The 20,326-nt window shown below is 23.9% G+C and overlaps 11 protein-coding genes across 11 annotated transcripts, besides 40 other annotated features; 8 read left to right on the top strand and 3 right to left on the bottom strand.

The window, feature by feature from the left end:
* Window positions 1–137: 137 nt before the first annotated feature.
* On the bottom strand, window positions 138–1,544 carry EDI_091060 (serine-threonine protein kinase, putative; the record flags this gene model as incomplete). Its single annotated transcript, XM_001736316.1, has 1 exon — window positions 138–1,544. One exon carries the CDS (start codon window positions 1,542–1,544, stop codon window positions 138–140), a length of 1,407 nt encoding a protein of 468 aa, XP_001736368.1.
* Window positions 663–692: a sequence feature (AT_rich).
* A 36-nt stretch (window positions 1,545–1,580) lies between the features above and the next one.
* Window positions 1,581–1,649: a sequence feature (AT_rich).
* Window positions 1,650–1,672: 23 nt separating this feature from the next.
* EDI_091050 (uncharacterized protein) lies at window positions 1,673–3,196 on the top strand (the record flags this gene model as incomplete). The annotated part of the gene is made up of 1 exon (XM_001736315.1): window positions 1,673–3,196. The coding sequence occupies one exon, from the start codon at window positions 1,673–1,675 to the stop codon at window positions 3,194–3,196; it is 1,524 nt and encodes a 507-aa protein (XP_001736367.1).
* Window positions 2,068–2,089: a sequence feature (AT_rich).
* Window positions 3,066–3,086: a sequence feature (AT_rich).
* Window positions 3,197–3,244: 48 nt separating the features above from the next.
* On the top strand, window positions 3,245–4,204 carry EDI_091040 (protein arginine N-methyltransferase, putative; the record flags this gene model as incomplete). The annotated part of the gene is made up of 1 exon (XM_001736314.1): window positions 3,245–4,204. One exon carries the CDS (start codon window positions 3,245–3,247, stop codon window positions 4,202–4,204), a length of 960 nt encoding a protein of 319 aa, XP_001736366.1.
* Window positions 4,149–4,243: a microsatellite.
* A 21-nt stretch (window positions 4,244–4,264) lies between these two features.
* Window positions 4,265–4,297: a sequence feature (AT_rich).
* Window positions 4,298–4,347: a microsatellite.
* A 235-nt stretch (window positions 4,348–4,582) lies between these two features.
* On the top strand, window positions 4,583–5,080 carry EDI_091030 (uncharacterized protein; the record flags this gene model as incomplete). The annotated part of the gene is made up of 1 exon (XM_001736313.1): window positions 4,583–5,080. The coding sequence occupies one exon, from the start codon at window positions 4,583–4,585 to the stop codon at window positions 5,078–5,080; it is 498 nt and encodes a 165-aa protein (XP_001736365.1).
* Window positions 5,058–5,113: a sequence feature (AT_rich).
* A 164-nt stretch (window positions 5,114–5,277) lies between these two features.
* Window positions 5,278–5,365: a sequence feature (AT_rich).
* A 79-nt stretch (window positions 5,366–5,444) lies between these two features.
* Window positions 5,445–5,490: a sequence feature (AT_rich).
* Window positions 5,491–5,621: 131 nt separating this feature from the next.
* Window positions 5,622–5,680: a sequence feature (AT_rich).
* Window positions 5,681–5,735: 55 nt separating this feature from the next.
* Window positions 5,736–5,784: a sequence feature (AT_rich).
* Window positions 5,785–5,852: 68 nt separating this feature from the next.
* Window positions 5,853–5,882: a sequence feature (AT_rich).
* Window positions 5,883–6,007: 125 nt separating this feature from the next.
* Window positions 6,008–6,051: a sequence feature (AT_rich).
* Window positions 6,052–6,116: 65 nt separating this feature from the next.
* Window positions 6,117–6,139: a sequence feature (AT_rich).
* Window positions 6,140–6,379: 240 nt separating this feature from the next.
* Window positions 6,380–6,427: a sequence feature (AT_rich).
* A 171-nt stretch (window positions 6,428–6,598) lies between these two features.
* Window positions 6,599–6,650: a sequence feature (AT_rich).
* A 35-nt stretch (window positions 6,651–6,685) lies between these two features.
* EDI_091020 (uncharacterized protein) lies at window positions 6,686–7,318 on the bottom strand (the record flags this gene model as incomplete). Its single annotated transcript, XM_001736312.1, has 1 exon — window positions 6,686–7,318. One exon carries the CDS (start codon window positions 7,316–7,318, stop codon window positions 6,686–6,688), a length of 633 nt encoding a protein of 210 aa, XP_001736364.1.
* A 5-nt stretch (window positions 7,319–7,323) lies between these two features.
* Window positions 7,324–7,478: a sequence feature (AT_rich).
* A 201-nt stretch (window positions 7,479–7,679) lies between these two features.
* On the top strand, window positions 7,680–12,719 carry EDI_091010 (uncharacterized protein; the record flags this gene model as incomplete). The annotated part of the gene is made up of 3 exons (XM_001736311.1): window positions 7,680–10,445; window positions 10,552–10,715; window positions 10,763–12,719. The coding sequence occupies 3 exons, from the start codon at window positions 7,680–7,682 to the stop codon at window positions 12,717–12,719; spliced, it is 4,887 nt and encodes a 1,628-aa protein (XP_001736363.1).
* Window positions 7,894–7,925: a sequence feature (AT_rich).
* Window positions 8,125–8,163: a sequence feature (AT_rich).
* Window positions 8,517–8,573: a sequence feature (AT_rich).
* Window positions 8,782–8,822: a sequence feature (AT_rich).
* Window positions 10,496–10,524: a microsatellite.
* Window positions 11,853–11,894: a sequence feature (AT_rich).
* A 40-nt stretch (window positions 12,720–12,759) lies between the features above and the next one.
* Window positions 12,760–12,812: a sequence feature (AT_rich).
* A 103-nt stretch (window positions 12,813–12,915) lies between these two features.
* Window positions 12,916–13,281, top strand: EDI_091000 (uncharacterized protein; the record flags this gene model as incomplete). The annotated part of the gene is made up of 1 exon (XM_001736310.1): window positions 12,916–13,281. One exon carries the CDS (start codon window positions 12,916–12,918, stop codon window positions 13,279–13,281), a length of 366 nt encoding a protein of 121 aa, XP_001736362.1.
* Window positions 13,282–13,285: 4 nt separating this feature from the next.
* EDI_090990 (uncharacterized protein) lies at window positions 13,286–14,764 on the top strand (the record flags this gene model as incomplete). The annotated part of the gene is made up of 1 exon (XM_001736309.1): window positions 13,286–14,764. One exon carries the CDS (start codon window positions 13,286–13,288, stop codon window positions 14,762–14,764), a length of 1,479 nt encoding a protein of 492 aa, XP_001736361.1.
* Window positions 14,747–14,785: a sequence feature (AT_rich).
* Window positions 14,786–14,957: 172 nt separating this feature from the next.
* EDI_090980 (uncharacterized protein) lies at window positions 14,958–15,494 on the top strand (the record flags this gene model as incomplete). The annotated part of the gene is made up of 1 exon (XM_001736308.1): window positions 14,958–15,494. The coding sequence occupies one exon, from the start codon at window positions 14,958–14,960 to the stop codon at window positions 15,492–15,494; it is 537 nt and encodes a 178-aa protein (XP_001736360.1).
* Window positions 14,999–15,067: a microsatellite.
* Window positions 15,265–15,297: a sequence feature (AT_rich).
* Window positions 15,339–15,498: a microsatellite.
* Window positions 15,499–15,600: 102 nt separating this feature from the next.
* Window positions 15,601–17,445, top strand: EDI_090970 (uncharacterized protein; the record flags this gene model as incomplete). The annotated part of the gene is made up of 1 exon (XM_001736307.1): window positions 15,601–17,445. One exon carries the CDS (start codon window positions 15,601–15,603, stop codon window positions 17,443–17,445), a length of 1,845 nt encoding a protein of 614 aa, XP_001736359.1.
* Window positions 17,446–17,486: 41 nt separating this feature from the next.
* Window positions 17,487–17,535: a sequence feature (AT_rich).
* An 87-nt stretch (window positions 17,536–17,622) lies between these two features.
* Window positions 17,623–17,884: a sequence feature (AT_rich).
* Window positions 17,885–17,906: 22 nt separating this feature from the next.
* Window positions 17,907–17,991: a microsatellite.
* A 26-nt stretch (window positions 17,992–18,017) lies between these two features.
* Window positions 18,018–18,188: a microsatellite.
* Window positions 18,189–18,194: 6 nt separating this feature from the next.
* Window positions 18,195–18,286: a sequence feature (AT_rich).
* A 2-nt stretch (window positions 18,287–18,288) lies between these two features.
* Window positions 18,289–18,474: a microsatellite.
* Window positions 18,384–18,526: a microsatellite.
* A 5-nt stretch (window positions 18,527–18,531) lies between these two features.
* Window positions 18,532–18,692: a microsatellite.
* Window positions 18,693–18,733: 41 nt separating this feature from the next.
* Window positions 18,734–18,763: a sequence feature (AT_rich).
* A 170-nt stretch (window positions 18,764–18,933) lies between these two features.
* Window positions 18,934–19,015: a sequence feature (AT_rich).
* A 400-nt stretch (window positions 19,016–19,415) lies between these two features.
* EDI_090960 (uncharacterized protein) lies at window positions 19,416–19,960 on the bottom strand (the record flags this gene model as incomplete). The annotated part of the gene is made up of 2 exons (XM_001736306.1): window positions 19,416–19,751; window positions 19,808–19,960. 2 exons carry the CDS (start codon window positions 19,958–19,960, stop codon window positions 19,416–19,418), a joined length of 489 nt encoding a protein of 162 aa, XP_001736358.1.
* Window positions 19,497–19,528: a sequence feature (AT_rich).
* Window positions 19,961–20,326: the final 366 nt, after the last annotated feature.

Below are 20,326 nucleotides of genomic sequence, written 5' to 3'. Positions count from 1 at the left end.
ATAATGAAATAGAAACAAATAAAATTTAATGATTAAAAGTTATTTAAATTGCTTAAACTTTATCATTATTAGGTTTGGTTCTATTTATCTCTCTTCTTCCTTTCTTCTAGTTTTTTGATTTCTTTTTACAAAAAGAACTAACACTTAGGAGTCCATTCTATAACATACAAAGTCATCAGATTAAAACCAACCCGATAAGGAGAAGAATAATCTTGACCTTCACAAAACAGATCAAAACCATACCCAGACATGTGCTCATATGCAACATCAAAACTTGTAGAAATGTAAGAAGTTGCATCAGAAAAAATGAAGAAGAAACTAGGAACAGAAATAACTTCTTTTGTTTGTCCATTAAATCTGAAAGCAACACTATATTCCTTTCTTTTTTTCATTTTAATTGGAATTGTTTTATGTGGATTAATCAATGAAAAAGCAAAATGATATTTTTGATTATCATCTTCAACATTAAAAGAAGTATCTCTTATTCTATTGATAAAACCACCATAATATGAACCAAATACATGACCTTCTTTTGTTTGAATAATTACCATTAAATTTTTATGCTCCATCATTTTTGAACTAATTAACTTTCCATTTAATCCATCAATATTACTGTTATAAATTATGTTAAAATTTTCCATATCTGTCCATTGTTGTAACACTATTAAATATTTATTAATTATTTTAAAAATGTCAGTATCGACTATTTCTCGTTGTACACAACATGCCTCTCCATAATTTGTTGCTAAATGTTCTTGTTCTTCTAAAACTTCATTGACTTTATCTAATGAAATACGTTCTGAAGGTTCATATTTACAACATTGAGTTATTGTTTCCCATATTACTCCATTTAATTTTGGTTTTCGAGTTAATGCAGCTTCTTGAGTGATTCTCATCATATCTTCAACAGAAAATGAGCCATCGTCGTGGGTATAAGGTAGCTGTTTTGAAAATGTTTCATACATTAATATTCCAAAACTAAATACGTCTGATTGTCTTGATAATGATACATTTGTTAATACCTCTGGTGCTCTATAAACAAGTGATCGTTGTATTTCATTTAATGACATTTTTTTTAAGTCTAACCGTTTATGCCTTCCATAAATAGATAATTTACAATTACTTGTTTTGGTAATATCAAGAGATGTAATGAATATTTTCGATGGTTGTAATTCACCTGCTATAATATTAACATTATGAATAATCTTTAATGCCTTAATAACGTCTTCTAAAATTTTAATTCTAAACGCCTCACTACATGAAGGTATGAATTGATCAAATGTTCCCATATCACAATACTCAAATAATATTCTAATTTCTTTACGACGTTCTACTCCAATTAATTCAACAATAAATTCTGATTTTATTTTAATAACTAAAGAACAAAGTTCTTCTATTTCATTAAAATATGATTGCATATCTTTATTATATATTTTTAGTATAGTAGGACGTTTTTTATACCAACACCTTTTTAATATACTATCTTGTCCTCGAAGGACTGGAGCAAATAGATCAATTTCTAATGAATCATTATCAAAAGACATTGGTCTTCTAACATCATCGAGTTATCTTTCTAAAACAAAAAAAAAGAAAAAACTATTTTTTATTAATTTTATTATTAACTTAACTATAAAAAAAAATCTTAAAAAGGAAAAAAGAATTTTAAAACCTAATGCCAAAGAGAAATCAACCTGAACTTGATGTTAAAGAATTTGATGATGGTGATGAAAATGAAAGTGTTAATGAAGGGGAAATGTTTGACAAAAATAAGTTAGAAGAATTAAAAGAAAAAGACCCAGATTTTTATGAATTTATGTTAAAAAATGACCCAACAATTTTCCAAGAAGAAGAAGAAGCAAATGATGAAGAAATGGGTTGGACAATGCCAGACACTGAAGAGCAAGGAGATTTAGCTAGTACACAACAAGTTATTGAAAATGCCAAAAAAGGAAATGACTCAGCATTATTACAATGTGTTCTTCTTTTTGTTGATGCAGTTCAAGAAAAACGAATTGAAACAGCATCAGATTATGAAGCAATTATGACATTTGCTGTTGATGAATTACCAAAATTAATTAAAAATAAAAAAGGGATGTTTAAGATTTATATGAGAGGAGTTGTTCTTGCTTTAAAACATATTGATGAACCAACAATTCTTCATGTATTTATTGATATTATTAAAGAAAACTCAGATAAATATGCTATATCAGATAGTTATTCTAAATGTATAAGTTCATTATCAATATTTGCATTTAATTATAAAAGTACATTAAGAAGTATTGCAATAGAAACAATGACTGCAGTAATTAAAGCATCAAGAAAAGATGAAATTCGAATGGAAAAAAGTTTAAGAATTATTTTTGGAAATTATATGAAAAGTTGTAAACAATTTTCAAGAAATACTTCTGAATTATTTAATGAATCACAACAATTTATAAAGAAAATAAGTTTATTTAATATGAAAGCAACTTATAATATTTTATTTGAATATATTAGAAATATTGCTCTTTCAACAAAAAATTGTAATACTGATTTAAATTCATTTAAAAGTGTTTGTTCATTTGGATGTATTAAAACATTTGAAATTATTGCAATTTGTTTAAAAGCAAATGTAGATGAAAAAGTAACTCAATTATATCATCCATTTTGTCAATTATTGTGTGGATTATTAAATTTTGTTAAAGGAATAACACATTTTCCAGTTGTTCTTCATTTTATTCAAATTTTAAATTCAGTTGTTTCTGAAAAACTCTTTGTTTCACCAATTCCACCTATACTTGTTGCATTTGAACAACTATCTCAAGTTAAACCAAAACCTTCATCAACAGAACAAAACTCATCAAAGAAAAGTAAAAAAGAATATGAAGAAATTGATTTTTCATATTCTCTTCAAATATCAAAAGAAGAAACTCGAAACGCAGACTTTATAGTTTCAGCAACAAATGCACTTATTAAAGAATTAACCAATTATTTTAATATCTTCAATAAATCAATTGCACTTCCAGAACTTGCATGTCAATGTATTAGTTCATTAAAAAAAATAACTAAACAATGTAAAATTGTTGTTTTAAATAATAAAATTAATACCTTCATTCAAAAATTGAATAAAAATATTGAAGTTATTAAACAGAAGAGAAACGGAATTGATTTTGGACCATTTGATGTGACTAAAGTAATGGAATTTGAATCTAATTGAATTTTTCGTTTTATAGGGTTTCAGGAAAAAGTTTTATTATTTAAGGTTATGTCAATGGAACAACTTATAGTAAGTTGTGATTCTAAATATTATTGGAATAGTTATGCTCATGTCAATATTCATGAAGAAATGATTCAAGACGAACATCGTACACAAACTTATAAAAAAGCAATTGAATGTTTTTGTAGAGGAAAAATAGTTGTTGATGTGGGTTGTGGAACAGGAATATTGTCATTATTTGCAGCAACAGCAGGAGCAAAACGAGTTTATGCGATTGATATGAGTGATATTGCACATTACGCAAGATATATTGTAGAACAAAATGGATTTAAAGACGTTATTACAGTTATAAAAGAACAAGTTGAAAAAGTATTTCTTGCAGAAAAAGTAGATGTAATAGTTAGTGAATGGATGGGATATAATTTATTGTTTGAAGGAATGTTAGCAAGTGTAATCACAGCTAGAAGATTTCTTAAACCAAATGGAATTATTTTACCAAATCAATGTAGATTATTTATAACTGCAATTCAAGGTGATGATGAATTTATTTTAAGAAAGAAGAGTTTTATTGAAATATATGGAAATTTAAATATCATTGATGATGTTTGTATAGTTGAACCTTCAATTCAAAATATTAGTCCTTCACGAGTTGTTTCAACTCATTGTATTATTGCTGATTTTAATATGTTAACAATGAAAGTAAATGATGTTAATTTTACAAGTCCTTTTACAATAGAAATTATTCAAAATACTCAGGTTTGTGGATTTTGTTGTTATTTTGATTGTCTTTTTTATGGAAAAGCTCATTTAACAACAAAACCAGGTCAACCAACTCATTGGAAACAAACTTTATTTTTTTTAAAAACTCCATTAAAATGTAAATTAGGTGATCAAATTAAAGGATTGTATACTTGTCATGCTAATTCTAAAAATCCAAGAAATCTTGATATAATAATTCAATTTAGTCATATAAATCAATGTTACAAAATAGAATATCATTTAAATTAATTTACTTTTGTTTTAATTAATTTAATAATAACTTTATTTTTCTTTTAAATGTATAAGAAGTTTTAAAAAAGTAATATAATTTAAATAATTTTATTTTTCTTCTTTATTTTCTTTATTCTCTTTTTCTTCTTCCTCTTCTTCTTTCTTTTGTGCTACTTTATGTAGTGAATATTCAGCTGAGTCAAAATATTGTCTATTTGTTTGAATTCTACCTAGTCGTTTTTGTTGAACACCTTGTGTTTGTGCACTTCGTGCTAAATTACCAAAGTTTTTTTTACCTGGTTTAGGAGCTGTATGGTGCATACTTTCACATTGAATACTTGGTTCTTCACTCATATTTAAAAGATCTTAGTTCTGAACTTTAAATTATAAAAGTAAATGGAAAAAACCAAGTTAGCTGTTCCAAAAGTTTCATTATATAATCCAGTTGAATTAAAGAAAGTATTGGATTTGGGATTAGAAGAAATTCTTAAATCTCAATTAAAATATGATATTGATTATTGGTATTCAAATACTATTATTATTTGTTCAATTATTTGTTCTCTTTTAGGGGCACTTGCGTGGTGGTATCCAAAGCCATGGCCTGAATCATATTGGCATATCGTTTCAATAATTGTTATTTACATTATTGTTGATGGGTATTTAACTTACATTATGTGGTTTAGACATAAAGGTTTTGCTGTTGCAATTAAGAAACCTAAAGCAATATTTTATAGTGCGATGATTCCTTATACTCCATATTTTAAATTAACAATGTGTAAAAATCAAAAAGAACACAACATTGAAATCGAAGTTAATAAAGTATTTGATTCTGATGGTAAATTACTTCTTCCTTTATATCAAGGATATGTGGAAAAATTACTTAATTTTGAATAAAATTTTTATGAATTTTATTTCTTTTTTTTTTAACTTGTTAAAGAAATGAACGATTTAAAATAAATACTTTATTATTCTTAATTTATCTTTTCTTGAATGAATATATTTTTTGAATTCTTTTTATTCTTTTCTTAACAAAAAGTTGTAAAGATAAAATTAAGATCAATAATACTCTTTCATTCATTTCAATTCAATTGAAAATTAATAAAGAAAAAAGTTTGTTTATTGAATTAGTTATTTGTTAAAATTATTTATAAATTACTTTTCGATTAATTAAAAAAATTAGTAGTAAGGTACAGATTTAGTATTGTAAATCAAATCAATAATAAGCTAGTTATTTGAAATATATTGATGTGCAAAAAACTTTTAATAAATTTTATTAACAAAATACAATTACTTTATTTATAAATGCTCTATTGTCCATTTGTATTAACATAATTTTTTTGTTAAATTATCATTTATTGAGTCTAATCAAATTTAATTGGTAATGAAACTGATTTGACTACGAAATAATTATTCAAGGGAAGAAGAATAAAAAGAGTTATAATAAAAATTTATAATAATAAATTTTGATATCAAAATAATATTTTAGAAATAATACAGTGATTAAGTGTTCATCATTAAATTGAAATTACGGAAAAAAGTTAAGAAAGAGTAAAATTATTTGTTATTAATTGAAATAAAGTTTTACAATAAAATAAAAACAGAGTATTCAGTAAATCAATGTATAATTAAAATATCATTAGTTGGTGGTATTCGGTCTATTTTGTTCATTAAAATATTTATATAAAATTATATTTTTGGTTATAACCTTATGGTATTTAAAAAAGTAATTATAGATTAATAAGAGTTTTGTAAAGATAGTATTAAGTACATTTGATAATACCTTATACAAGAATGGAGAGTTTACTCATCTTTGTCTAGAAGAAAAAAATAAATACATAAAAAAGACAAAATATATATTTATTAATGGTCAAAAGTCAAAAAGTGATTTAATACAAAAATAGATTTAGAATGAATAAAAGTCATCAAGAAGATATATAAATAATATTATTTATTGTCAATAGAATTTAAAATAATGCACTTCATATAAGTGTCATTTTATTCATTAAAATTACCAATATATTTTTTTTAGAAATTGGGTTAATGGTGTAATTATCAGATGAGTTATATTAGCACAAACAAATTATAATTTGACTAATATTAATATACAATCTTTTGGTTTATAAATTAGAATAAGAAAAAAAAATGGAAATAAGTTTAATAACAATTCTTTAACGTATATAGTTAATACTCAAGAAAATAAATTTTAATTTAATATAAAGAAATTAAGTAAAATAATTAATAGTATTCTCACTTATTTAACTATGACATTCAATGTATTAGTACTATGAATAAAAATATATTTGTGAAGATAAAAAGAAGAGGTTGTAATAGAAAAGGAGAAATACAAAAATGTAAAGAAGAAAGTAGAACAATTTAAAATATCAAATTAATTAAGGAAGTTTATTTTCAACGTTTTTTATGAAAAATTAATAAATAAAATATTTATCTAAATTAATTTTATTTTCAAAAGAAAATAGACAGAATTGTAAAGAAATTAATTTATTGTGACCAGTGTTTATAACTAGTTTTACATTCACAAGTCATCCGTATAAGACAATTATAAATTAAACCAACAAATGTAACAACATCAACCCCAGTTTTTCCTTTTTTAACTTTAGTTTCATCCATTAAAGAGAGTAAATACAAATAATCTCCAATCACTTTTTGTTGGAAAGAATTTGTTGTAGTTAAATTTAATGGTTGATTTAATGGAATATTGAATTCAATTCTAAAAATTTTAATATACTTTATAAATGAATTGAAAATAAAAGAAAGAAAAACAACAAACAATAAGATGTATCTGAATATTAATAATACTTGTTTTATTAAAGGATAAATAATTGATGTAATTGGAATAATTAAGTTATTTCTTATTTTATCTTCATTCTTAGGATCTAATAATTTGTCAAATATATCACAATTTCTTTTAATTTCATTTAAGTCATTTGGTCTTGTGTTATAGTCTTTTCCAATAATTGATGTTTTAACACCTTCTTGGGTTACAAATGAAATTACACCACTTTCAATTATTTGTAAATACCATTTAGCAAGTTGTTCTTGAAATTTACCTGAATCAATAATAGAAAGTAGTTGAGTATAGTTAATAAATTGTTGTTGAATAATATTTTCCATTAAACAAATAAATAAACAATTTAAAATAAAGTTCTTTTTCTATTATTTTTGTTTAACAGAAAAAAAGAAAAAATCTTTATTTTAATAACTGTTTATTTACTCTTTTATTTTTTAATTAAATATCATTAATCGTTTTATTTTATTATATTATTTATTAAATCACAAATCATTTTCATGAATTAAATTCTTTGAAAGTATTACTCTATTATTTCTTTCTTGTACTTTTATTAAAACCATTCAAATAAAGTTAGAAGTGTTTTGTTAATAAGAAGGAAAATGAAAATTGAAATAAAGAAACTTGCTAATATTTTTTTTATTTTCTTTTTCAAAAGACTTTTAAGATTTTAGATCTATTCTTCTTATGGAAGGTATTGCAATTGATTTATATTCTGGAAATAATTCGGTTGAAATTAGAAGAAAAGCGTTTGACGTTGTCTCTTCAATAAATGGATTTCAATGGGCCTGTAATATACTAAATAATTACTCTACAGAACGATTAGAAGTTATTTTATTTTCACTTCAAATTATAAAACATTGGATTTATTTATTTGATAATAATGACGCACAACTAATTGTTTTATTAAATTTATTAAATAATTCATTAAAACAAGTGTATAAATTAAATCAACGTTTACTTTGTGTGAAAATTGGAGAATGTTTTAATGGAATAATTTGTAGAAGGTTAAATGAAAATGATTCAATACTTTCTATTTATTTATCACTAATAAAAGACATTAAATATCAACCATTAATTGTTTTATTATTTCAATTATTATTAGAAGACCTTAATTCTACAAAAGTTAAACAAAATATATTAATTAAACAACTTTTTATTATAAAAAATTCATTGAAAAGAAATGGATTTGAAATTATTCAATTTTTAATTAAAATGATTTCAGTGTCTCCACAAAATTCTATTGTATCAATTAAATTAATAGCACAATATATTGATATGAAATGTGTTTTAAATACAATGTTAATACCTGGATTAAGAGAGTTATTTATTAAATATAAACAACTTCAAGATGATATCTTTGACTGTGTTAATGATTTAATTTCAAATAAAAACATTACTAAAGAAGTTATTCCATTATTTTTAGACATTATTCAAATTTTCTTAAAATCAGGTGATGATAAAGCTCTTATTGTTCTTTTAACATTTATTAATTCTGTTGGATTAATGTTAAATCAAGAAATGATTTATTTTATTATTGAAAATTTATTAAATTATTACCAACTTAATATAAATAAAATTGATATTCTTCATCATGAGATAGAAGTAATTTATACAATTTTAAAACTACCATGTATTTCTAATGTATTTAAAATTGAAAATTCTTCACAACTTATTATTCAATTAATTCAATTAATTATATATTCATCATATCATTCAATTAATCATCAAATGAACTGTATTGACTTCTCCTCTAATGGACCAAATGAAAGTCAATATAAAAGAGTTCTTAATTTAAATATTAATACATTAGAAATTATATTTTTAAATGACCCTCAAATAGTTATTAGTCAAATTCAGCAATCTTTAAATCAAATATCTTCTATTATTCTTTTAAAACACTCAAAAAGACTAAATGAAATGGAATTAGTTGATTTAGCATCATTATGTTATTTCTTTATATTTCTCCAACCAAAATATGTTATTCATTCATTACCTTTTCAAGAGTTATTATCATTATATAATCCATTTTTTGAAATATTAAATTATTTACAACAAGAAAAAGATTCAGTTATTTTAAAGGAATTAATAGAACAATTATTAACTGTCCTTGAAAGTTTTTATATTTGTGTTTCATTAATATATTCTAACCAACTTGATCAATGGGCAAATAATTATATTCAAAAACTAATATTAACAAGCCAAAAATGCTCATCTTCTAATGTTTCAATATTCTTTATTAAAACAACATTTTGCTTTATTCAAACAATTGGTATACAATGTTTACAATTTCCATTTACTTTATCAATTCATCAACAACCATTACATTTTTTTTCTCATTTTCAAGGTTTTACTCAAATAGAAGCAATATCACAATTCTTAAATACTCTTCTAAGTTTTACAGAATCAAATAATACTCAATCTTATTTCATTCAAATAACTTTTCAAAATGTTTTCAATAATTTATGTATTCAACCATTGTTAAATTCAATCAAAAATAAAGACCAATCTCTTATTAAACACTTATGTCTCATTATCATTACATTTATTAATGAAGCAATTAATCTTAATGCAATTCAAAAAGAAATGATAAGTGTACATATTAATACATTAATTGGAACAATTGAACTCTCAGAAATTTTACAATTTAGTGATGATACATTAAATATTATAACTAGAATGATAAGTTGTTGTTTTATGAAATTAACAAATACCTTAAAAGAAGAAATTATTTCAATAGTTTTACAAAAGTATATGAATATTTTTTCTGGTCATACACTTGAAATAGTAACATCTTCAAACCAATTAAAAATTAATGTTATATGTATGTTCATACAATTACTTTCTAAATTTATTTTAGTATGGAGTTCTATATATGGGGATTCTCCTTCTAAAACTTTTTCAGATACTACTTTCTTAGCTTTTTTATTCTGTTTAAATGATATTGCAAATATTCTTTCAGAATATACTATTGGCTCAGAAGTATTTAGAGAAGGATTTAATATTCTTTTTGATGTAATTCAAGTATTTTATAAAAACATTGACGATTTTCCAGAGTTCTCCGAAATTGCTTCTAAACTTATTGAAAAAGGGATACAATCTTCCGACATTGAAATGGTTCAAATTATTTCAAAAAGATTACTTACATTAAATAAAACTATTTCTTTATTTTCTCTCACTTCATTCTGTTCTTCTTTACCATCATTTTTAAATACATTTATTAAAGTACTCATATCGTCAATGCACAGTTTTGATGTATTATCAGAATTACTTTATTCTATTATTTCATCTTCACCTTCTAAGTACTCTTCATTTTATAATGTTGTATCATCTTTCTTATCTACAACGCTGACTGATGCAATAAAAAATAGATACTATCAATATTTACTTCAGTACATTGAACTAAAACAAGATGAGTCATTAGTTCAATTCCAACAACAACTAAAGTATTTTGTGAGTGATTATTTGCTTTTATCAAATAGAAGTTGTTCATAAATAACACATTTTTATTTTTGTTTTTTTTTTTGTTTTTAAAAAAGAAGAAGAAACTTAAAACTAGCAAACAATATTTTATCATCACATGAATGAAGAAAAGAATATTTCAATCTATGAATTTGATGTAAAACAAAATCCACAATCATTTAAAACTTGGTGGAATTATGTTGAGTATTTTGATGAAAGTCATTTTCAATCTAAAATAATTATTTTCCAACGGGCATTACAGTTTGTGGATAGTTCTACATAAAATAGTAAAAGACTCATTGACTTAGTGAATTACCAGGAAGTTATAAATTGTGGTATCATTACCTTCAAACCATTATTACAAATGCAAGAAATAGTGAAATTAATACTGAGATTAGAAAGAGTGTAAATGAGGGATTTGAAGAGAGTTTAGTATATATGAATAAAATGCCAGTCATATGGAAATTATATATTGAATGGTTAATAGAAAATAGAGAAATAACTCAAATGAGAAGAGTATTTGATAGGTCATTACAATCTTTACCAATTGGTCAACACAACGAACTTTGGAAAGTTGTTATGAAATTTGTGATTACGTTAGATACGCCATTATTATTTGAGAAATTAGTATTGAGACATATTTTATTGGATAGGGGAATGATTGGAGAATATATTCAAATTTGTAAAAAGAAAGGAGAAAGGTATTACCCTCTTGCATTAAAATTGTTAATTCAAAATGTTAGTTTACATTCATTTAGAATGAAGAAAGAAGAATATGACTTTATGATTCATATTTTTGAAAGTCTTACTGTTCAAGATAAAGGAATTGATATTCAAGATATAATGAAAAAAGGAATTCAGGAATTTCCTGAAGACGCTGGTAGTTTATGGGTTGGAATGTCTTTGTATGAAATAAAAGAAGGGAGAATAGAAACAGGAATTGCAATATTAGAAGAAGCAATGGATGAGGTGATTACATTAAGAGATCTTTATATTGTGAGACAATGTTATGAACAGGTTATACATAACTGTATAAATAAACCTGGAATAAAAGAAATAGAAAAACAAGTAATAGAAGAAAGAAAAGAGTATGTACTTGGAAATCAAAGCATTCAAATGAATTTAGTATTACTTAAGAAAGACCCGTATAATGTCAAAGAATGGATTGAAAGAGGTAGACTTTATGTAAAAAATGGAGATGTTTTAAGTGGTATTAAAACATTAATAGAAGGAATTAAAACAATCCATGGAGGAAAAGAAGTTAACGGAAAAAAAAATGAGTTATGGAGTGAACTTATTGGATGGTACCTTAAAGGGAATAAAAGAAATGAAGCAAAAGAATTATTTAAAAAAGCAAAAGAAGATAATTTAACACAAGGAGAAGAAGCTGAAATTTGGTATAAAATGATAAAAAATGAAATTAAAAATAATAATATAAATGAAGCACGAGCATTATGTGAAGAAGCAACGTTAAGACAATCAAAAGTAAAGAATGAAAGAATGATTTGGAAAGGATATCTTGAGATAGAAGAAATATCACATAATATAATGGGGAAGTGGAGTATTTATGAAAAAATGATAGAATTAAAAATTATTACAGGGAGAGAATTAATAGAGTATATTAATGAAAGAAAAGAAAAAGGAAATGGAGATGATATATGGAGAATTTACGAAAAAGGGATTGATATTTTCGAATACCCAGTAAAAGGGATGTTGTATAATCAATATATTAATGAATGGTGTTCATTGTATGGAGAAAAGAAAAAAGAAAGAACAAGAGATCTCTTTGAAAATGCTATTGAAAGTGCACCTATTGAATGGAAAAAGAAGATGTATGACCAATATATTGAATATGAAATAAAGAATAATTCATTTAAAAGAGTTATCGATTTATATAAAAAAGAAGTTAATGAAATACTTAATGAAGAAAAGTGTGAAGTGTGGATCAGATATGCTCAACAAGTGGATGAAGTCTTTGGATTTGAAGAAACAAAAAAAGTATATTTAGAAGGTTTAAATTCAATTGGAAGAATAGATGAATGGAAATTATGTCTTTCATTTGCTGAGTATTTGGAAAACCAAGAAGACATTGGGGGTGCAAGAGAAATTTTTTCTGTTGGAAGTAAAAGGTGTAGTATTAAAGAACATGAAGAATATTGGGATAGATGGAAAGAATTTGAAGAAAGGTATGGTAGTGAAAATACATTTAAAGATTATTTAGTTACAAAGAAAACAGTTATGAAATATTTTGGAGAAGCAGAATGATTAATACAAGAATAAAATGTAAATGTTGGTATTTTTTTCGTTTTATAAAAAAATTTTAAATATAGAACAATTTTATTTATAAATTATAAAAAAGTGATTTGGCATCGTCCCAAAGAAAAAAAAAACTAAAAATAAAGAACAACAAATAATATTTTTAGAAATATAATAGAACTTAAAAGTCAAAAAAGAAAAAGAAATGTCAACCACTCAAGAATTAAAGAATGCAATTGAAAGGTCAAAAAAGATTGAAATAATGAGAGAAAAGAAAGAATACCAAAGTAGAAAGATGGATATTGAAGAATTGGATTTAGATTGCTATAGAACTATTTATCAATTAATAGGTCATATATTTAATGATAAAAGAGATGAGTTGATGGCTACAAAAAAAAAATATGAAGACCTTCAAAACTGTTACACTCAAGTAACTACAAAATTAAATAAAACTATTAACATTATCAATGCAAATCCAAATGCATATCCTGTTGTAAAAAAAAACCAACATCCTGATTTAGCTGTAGAAGAATACCAACAACAAATTCAAAAAAATTTCGTTAAGAAATAAAGAAATGGCAAATATAATTAAGAAAAAGAAAGAAGAGTTCATAGTTAAAGCACTTGAATTACATTTTGTTTATTTTCATGCTATTGAAACACAAGAAATAGTATGGCATCCCATTCCAAAAAGAAAAAGGACAGAAAGTTTTTCTGATCCTTTTAAAGTAAGTACACAAGAGTTTTATAAAGAAAGAGTTTATAGTTTAAAAGAGCACTGTGATGAGACTTATAGAAATTTATTACAAATTCATGAAGATTCAAAACTTCAATCAAAATATAGTCAACCACCTCCTTCACGTGCTGCTTTAGCTGCTAACAAAGAAAATGTAACTATGACATTAAAAGCATCTCCTATAAAATCCTCATCTGAAATAACTAGTATTCCTAATATTACTCCAAGTTGTGTAAAAACTAAATTATATAAAGAGGATAAAGTTAAAGCACCTCAAACAAGTATTTGGGGTTATATCCCTGTTCCAAAAGGAAATTCAAGTGAGGCCATTGAGGTAGTAACCAAATCTTATCACTTTAAAATTGGTGATCAAAGTACAAGTGTTCTATTGCATCCTTATGGACCATGGTCTATTTATATGAAAGATGCAGAAATGTATTTAGGTTATGATTCAATTTTAGGTAATGTTATATTAAGTATATGCGAAATTAAAAAAGGAGCCCCATATCCACCAGAGTGTTTAGATCCTAAGGATGGAGTATTGTGTACATTAAAAACAAAAAAAGGAGAATATAGGTCAGTATTTGACAAATCGTTAGTTCTGAAAGAAGGAAAGTATAATACTCAATTTATTTCAAGTTTATTGGAGGCATCAGCCTCTAATGTAAAATATAAATTGATGGATCCATCAGGTAAAGCACCGTTAATGTGGAGATATGATGAAATAAATGCACCAACTTACTTTGAAGTTGGTGTTAGGTATATTAACACTGATTCAATTTGTAATGTTGTTGAAGATTCTAAATATCCAAATTCATTCGATAAGTTTTTATCATGTTTTTCTTCAGCTATGAAGGTTACTGAAGAAAGTAGTTTACAACAAATTACAAGTCAACTAAGTTGCACAAATTATTATTTTTATTGCCAAAATGATTGGTGTGAAATTGCTTATTATGTGTCACCATTAATGGGAAAAGAAGATAGAACTATGACACTTGAAAATGCTATTGTTACACTATTATTTGTTGAAGGAAATCAACCACTACAACTTGACTCTCTTTCAATAAATGATATTGTAATTGTTGTTACCCAAGACACAAATGGATATCTTGTTCGTGTTGCTCAAAAAGGAAATGATTGTTTTGTAGAAACTCCACTCCCACAATCTGATTATGTTATTCCTGGTTACCAAATGAAGGGATTTATGACAACACTTATTGTTGACTGTTATAAATGTTATCGTAACCGTACTCAAGCCATGAGACATTTCACTGAAAAAAGAGAGAAAGTATTAACAATGATTAAAAAATCAAAATAAAAAAATTTTATTTCATTATTTGTGTTTTTTACTTAAAAGTACTAAAAATATTAAAAGTGGATTTGGAGTGATTATAAGCAAAGTAATATTACTTTCGTAAAAGTAATATTATTTTATTCAAACTGTTTTTTGAAAATCAATCTGACGTGGTAAGAACTTTTAAAGCATTTAAGATAATAAATATAGTAACTCTATGAATAAAGAAGAAGAGTTTAAGTCAAGTCCACCATTATCAGAAGAAGAAACAAACGAAGAAGAAACAAATGAAGAGGAAGAGTACGAGGAAGGTAGTGATGAAGAAGAGTTTGAGTATGACTGGGAATTTGCTGGACAAAAAATCAAATTAACAGGAACAGAAGCTGAGATTATGAAATTTGTTGAAGAACGACTTGAAAAAATATCAGACGAAGAAAAGAAAAAAATAATAGAAGATATTAAGAAAGGAATGAAAGTTGGAATGAAAAAAGGATTTAAAAAGGGATTTCATAAAGAGTTTCATGATAAAAAAAATAAAAAAAATCATTTAAATAAAAGAGTTAAAAAGGCAATTAAGGCAGGTGTAAAAGAAGCTACTAAAGAAGGAATAAAAGAGAGTACAAAAGAAATTAAGAAAGATATAAAAAAAGAAGTTAAAGCTAATATAAAAGAAGAAATCAAAAAACAAATTGAAGTCAAAAAAGAAGAGGTAAAAGAAAAAATAAAAGAAACAACAACAAGTGAAACAAAATAAATAATTAAGAATACGTAAATGCAATTTTTTTGTTTGGTACTTTAAATCTAAAAAAAGAGAGATAGAAAAAAAACTCAAAAACAGCATTTATAAGGAAATTTGGATCATGTCAAATTACCTTAATTTATATCAACAAGTTATTAATAAGAATAGTGATGTGTTAAAAGAACTTAATAAAAAAGAAGTACTTGAAGAGTTAAAAAAGAGTAAGTTTTATGATAGACTGATTTTTTTTGGTTGTGAAACAAACAATAAAGAACTTGTAGAATTATTATTAAATTATAGTCCTTCAAAATTAACTTGTCAGGACATACATGGGAGAACTCCATTAATGAGTTGTTTACTAAATCAAAGTTTAGATGTAATTGTGTTGTTATTATCTGTTGGAGATTGTAGGTTAGATATTGTTGACTCTTTTGAAAATAATATACTTCATTATCTTTCATGTTGTAAAGTTGATGACTTAATAGAGTTATTAAGTAAGAGAGTAATTGAAGAATATCCCTTATTTATTAAAAGAAAAAATGCATTAGGAGAAAGTCCTCTTCATCTATCAATTGAGAAAGGAAATATTAAATTTGCACAATTATTACTCGATAATGGAGCTCCATTAAATCAAACTACAAATGATAACCAACACCTTCTAGATTATGCTCTTTATTGTACTACCAATCAAATAGAAACGATTCAATTTGTTAAGGCAAAAATAAAAGAAAAAGAAGTAGAACAGAAAAAAATTATTCTTTCATCAAAATCTGAAGAGTGTCAAATTAAAACTGATTCTCCTATAATTACTCAACAAAACATTTCTGAAAAAACTAATGGAAACAATATTGATAATACTACTGAAAGATCTCCATCCAGTGTAGAAGTTATTGACAAAGGTGATGTCCAACAAGTAAAAGAAAATACTAATAATACTTATTATTCTTCCTTATTAAGTAGCTTTTTTAAAAAGAAAGAAGTTGTAAAAACATTGACAAAAGAAGAAGAATATCAAATATTATTAGAAAGTATTAAAATTAATGATAAAATGCATAACTCTATTGACTCTTTTAATAGAAAAAAGAAATTTAGAATGATTTCTATTGATGGAGGAGGAATTAAATGCATTCTTCAAGCAATTATTTTTTCAAGACTTGTAGAAAAATTTCCAACATTACTAGAAGAAGTAAATTTATTTTGTGGGGTATCAGCATCAAGTTTCATTTGTGCTGATTTGGCTCTTGGAATTCATCCAAAAGACATTAAAAAATTGATGATTGAAATGTGTAAGCACAGTTTTGAAAAGAAATCACGAGGATACATGGAGTCAATGTATTCTAATAAATATCTTATTAAAGTTGCTCAAATGACTTATGGAGAAAAAAAATTAAGTGATATCCAACGTTATATTTTAATCAATGCTTTTCAATTTGATTCTGGAGAAAATGACCCAAATAGATGTTGTAAGGCTTGTGTTTTCAATAATTTTATTCCAGGATATGATTGTAAAATTAGTGATGCGTGCTTACGTTCAGCAGCTGCTGTTGGTTATTATCCACCATATCAAGGATATGCTGATGGTGGAATTTTTGAAAATAACCCATGCGTTTGTGCTTTTCCCTATATGTTTGGGGAAAGAGGGCTTGGAATAGATATAGATAATACTGTATGCCTTTCAATTTCATCAGGAAGACCACCAATTAATTATATGGATAGTAATAAATATACTGATGTTGGACTATTGCAACTTTTACCATTATGTATTGATGGCTTCTTGTGGAGTAGAAAGTCTATGGCAGATGATGTTGCAAAAGGGTTTTTAGGAGAACGGTATATGAGATTTGATCCAATATTACCAAACAATCTTGATTTGGACTGTAACAACCAAGTTGATAAATTAATAGAGTTAGCTAATAATGTAGATATTACTTCAATAGAAGAATGGATTCTTAAATATTGGTTGTAATAATATTTACAGTTCATAAATAATGATATTTCAAAACTATCTTTATATTTTATTCTAATTTATTTTTTTTAAATAACAAAAATATTTTATGCCATTGAATAAAAAAAATGTTATCATAATAATCATTAAATTAATAAGTATTGGGCTGAGTTATAGTCAAGTGATACACGTTAATTGTTATTTTATTATTTTTAATTATGTGTAATGTTTTTTTAATAATTTTTACATGGTTTATTTGTTTTTGTTTATTAAAATTTTAACTAATGTTTTTCATATCAAAGAAAATAATAAGTTATTAACATTATTATTGAATAACATGTTCTTCTTTATAATAAATAATTAAATAATTTATATTTGTTAAGATTTTATATTATTTATGGTATTTAAATTAAGAATGAATTGATATATTAAAATTATTATATAATGTTAATTAATAAATGATTTGATATAATGTTTAAATGATTTTTATCATTATTATAGTGTTTATTTGATTAATATTTTATTTGTTTATTATTCTTTTTGTTTATTCTTATATTTGATTTGATTATAATGATTCAAGATTTTCAAAATTGAAATAATAAATAAAAAGAAATAAACATTTAAACAAGTTAATAATAATAAAAGATAAAATAAAAGATTAAAGATAAATATTGTAATAAATCAAATTTATAAAATATAAATTAATATTAAAATTCAAAATAAGTGATGATAAATAATCATTCATAAATATAAATAAATAAATATTTTAGAAAATATAATGATTCAAAATATGTAAATAAAACTATTTTAATATATCATTGATTTAATCATTATTAAAATATATTTCTATTTAATTAAAATACAAAATAAACAATATTAAATAAATATAAAATATTAAAATGATTAAATAAACTATTAAAGATAAAATAATAACAAATACATTTATTATCTTTATTAATAAATAAAATATAAATAAAGAAATATAACAATAAATCATTAAACACACAATAAAACAAAATACAAGAAACAAATAAGAATAATAAACAAATATAAATACAAAACTATAATAATAAACATAATAATAATATAAATAATAATATAACAAATATAAATAATAAATTATAAATAAAAATAACAAAAATCAATAAAATAATAAATAAAATCAATAATAAAATACATTAAATCAATAATAAAATATAATAAATAAATATTCAATACAGAAAAAATTAAAACATAAAATAAATAACAAATAAAACATAAATAAATAACAAAGAAACAAACATAACTAAATACAATTGATAGAACTATCAAAATAATATCTTAATTAATTAATTAATTTCCTCATACTCATTACCATTATAATTTATCTCTATTATTATTTACTTATTTGGTTCATTGTTTGTTTTTTTGTAAACACTTCTCATTAAGAGTGAAGAAAAACAGTAATAAAAAAATAATCAATTAAAAGAAAGTAACAAAAAGAAAGATCGGATCAAAAACTCAACAATGTAATTTTTAAATATTCAATTTAAAAGAGTTTATACATACTTTTTGAAATAAAAGAAATTTTAACTATTTTTATAAAAAAATACGATTACATGAAATACTTACATCTTTACAATACCTAACATTAAACAATAATCAATATTCAGAACAAAAAAAGAGTTTATTGTTTTACAAATGATATGATATCTCAGTAAAAATAGAAAAAAATGTTTTATTTTGTTGTAAACAAAGACGAGTATTATTTTATTGAAAGAATAGTACCTTCAACTTAATAATAAATTGAACAATTAAGATTTTATAAGAAGAGTCTTGTTAAATTCATCAGATAAGTCTTTCATTTTATAATATTTACTAATACTTTTTAATTTCTTTATTCAGATATCTATTCATTAGTTTAATGATCAACTTATTTAAAAAAAGATTCTTAGATACATAAAAAAGATAAAAAAACATAATAAAGAAATTTACGCCTATTTTTAAGTAATTTATTCATGTGGAACATTTAGGTGTAAATAACCATTAGATTCCATGTATTCAAATAAATCAAAGAAGAATTCGGATTGACCATAATTTAATTCAATTTTATAAAAATTTTTTACAGCTAATCCAAGTCCAATAGAACTCCAGCTGATTCTAAGAGATGGCAACTTAATTCCATCTCTTGTAAAAAAGATTTCTTTTGTGAAGGAGCCATAACCGAATCCAAAAATATGAGACTCATATTCACTAATTCCATAAGGTGGACCGTATGGCTTGCCTATTCCACTTTCAATGAAAATTTTACCATCATCAGAATGAATCCAATTGATCCTGGCTTCCATCTAATTTGTCCAGATGAAAATCTGTAAACACTTAAATTTATAACTCTAAGAGAAACAACTGCAAGTCCATAAACTTTTATTTCAAAATATCTAACAGTTGCTAGTACTAATAAACGTTTTCCATTTTTGAAAATATTCATTTCTAATGGTTCTTTTTGAGCATCAAAGAAATTAACACTGTAATAAGAGCATACTTTAAGTGTTTGCATATTCTTTCTTAATAAGAACTGAATTCTTTAATTCATTTTCTTTATAAAGATTCCAAAATCTTCTTATAATAAAAATTCCTTGTTGAGTATACTTAAAGGTACATCAGGTAAATAAATTACATTTTGTTCCATTTTCTTAAATTTATCAACAGAAATATTTATGTAATCCAAAGGAGATCTTATTCTATTATCTTTATCATAAAAGTTTATATTATTACACTCTTCAATATAAATTACTTTATTTTCATAAGAAATGAATGGTAGACCACTCTCTGAAACATTTCTTAATAATAATTGACTAAAGAAGAAATGTTTCCTCGAATCTGTAAGTTATTAGTAATAGATGAGAATAATTGTTTAAGCTTA

Source organism: Entamoeba dispar, genomic scaffold, assembly GCF_000209125.1.
Source record: "Entamoeba dispar SAW760 scf_1105229459711 genomic scaffold, whole genome shotgun sequence".
Classification (NCBI taxonomy): Eukaryota; Evosea; order Mastigamoebida; family Endamoebidae; genus Entamoeba; species Entamoeba dispar.
The sequence above is the reverse complement of the archived record's forward strand: the minus strand, read 5'-3'. Positions and strand labels throughout refer to the sequence as shown.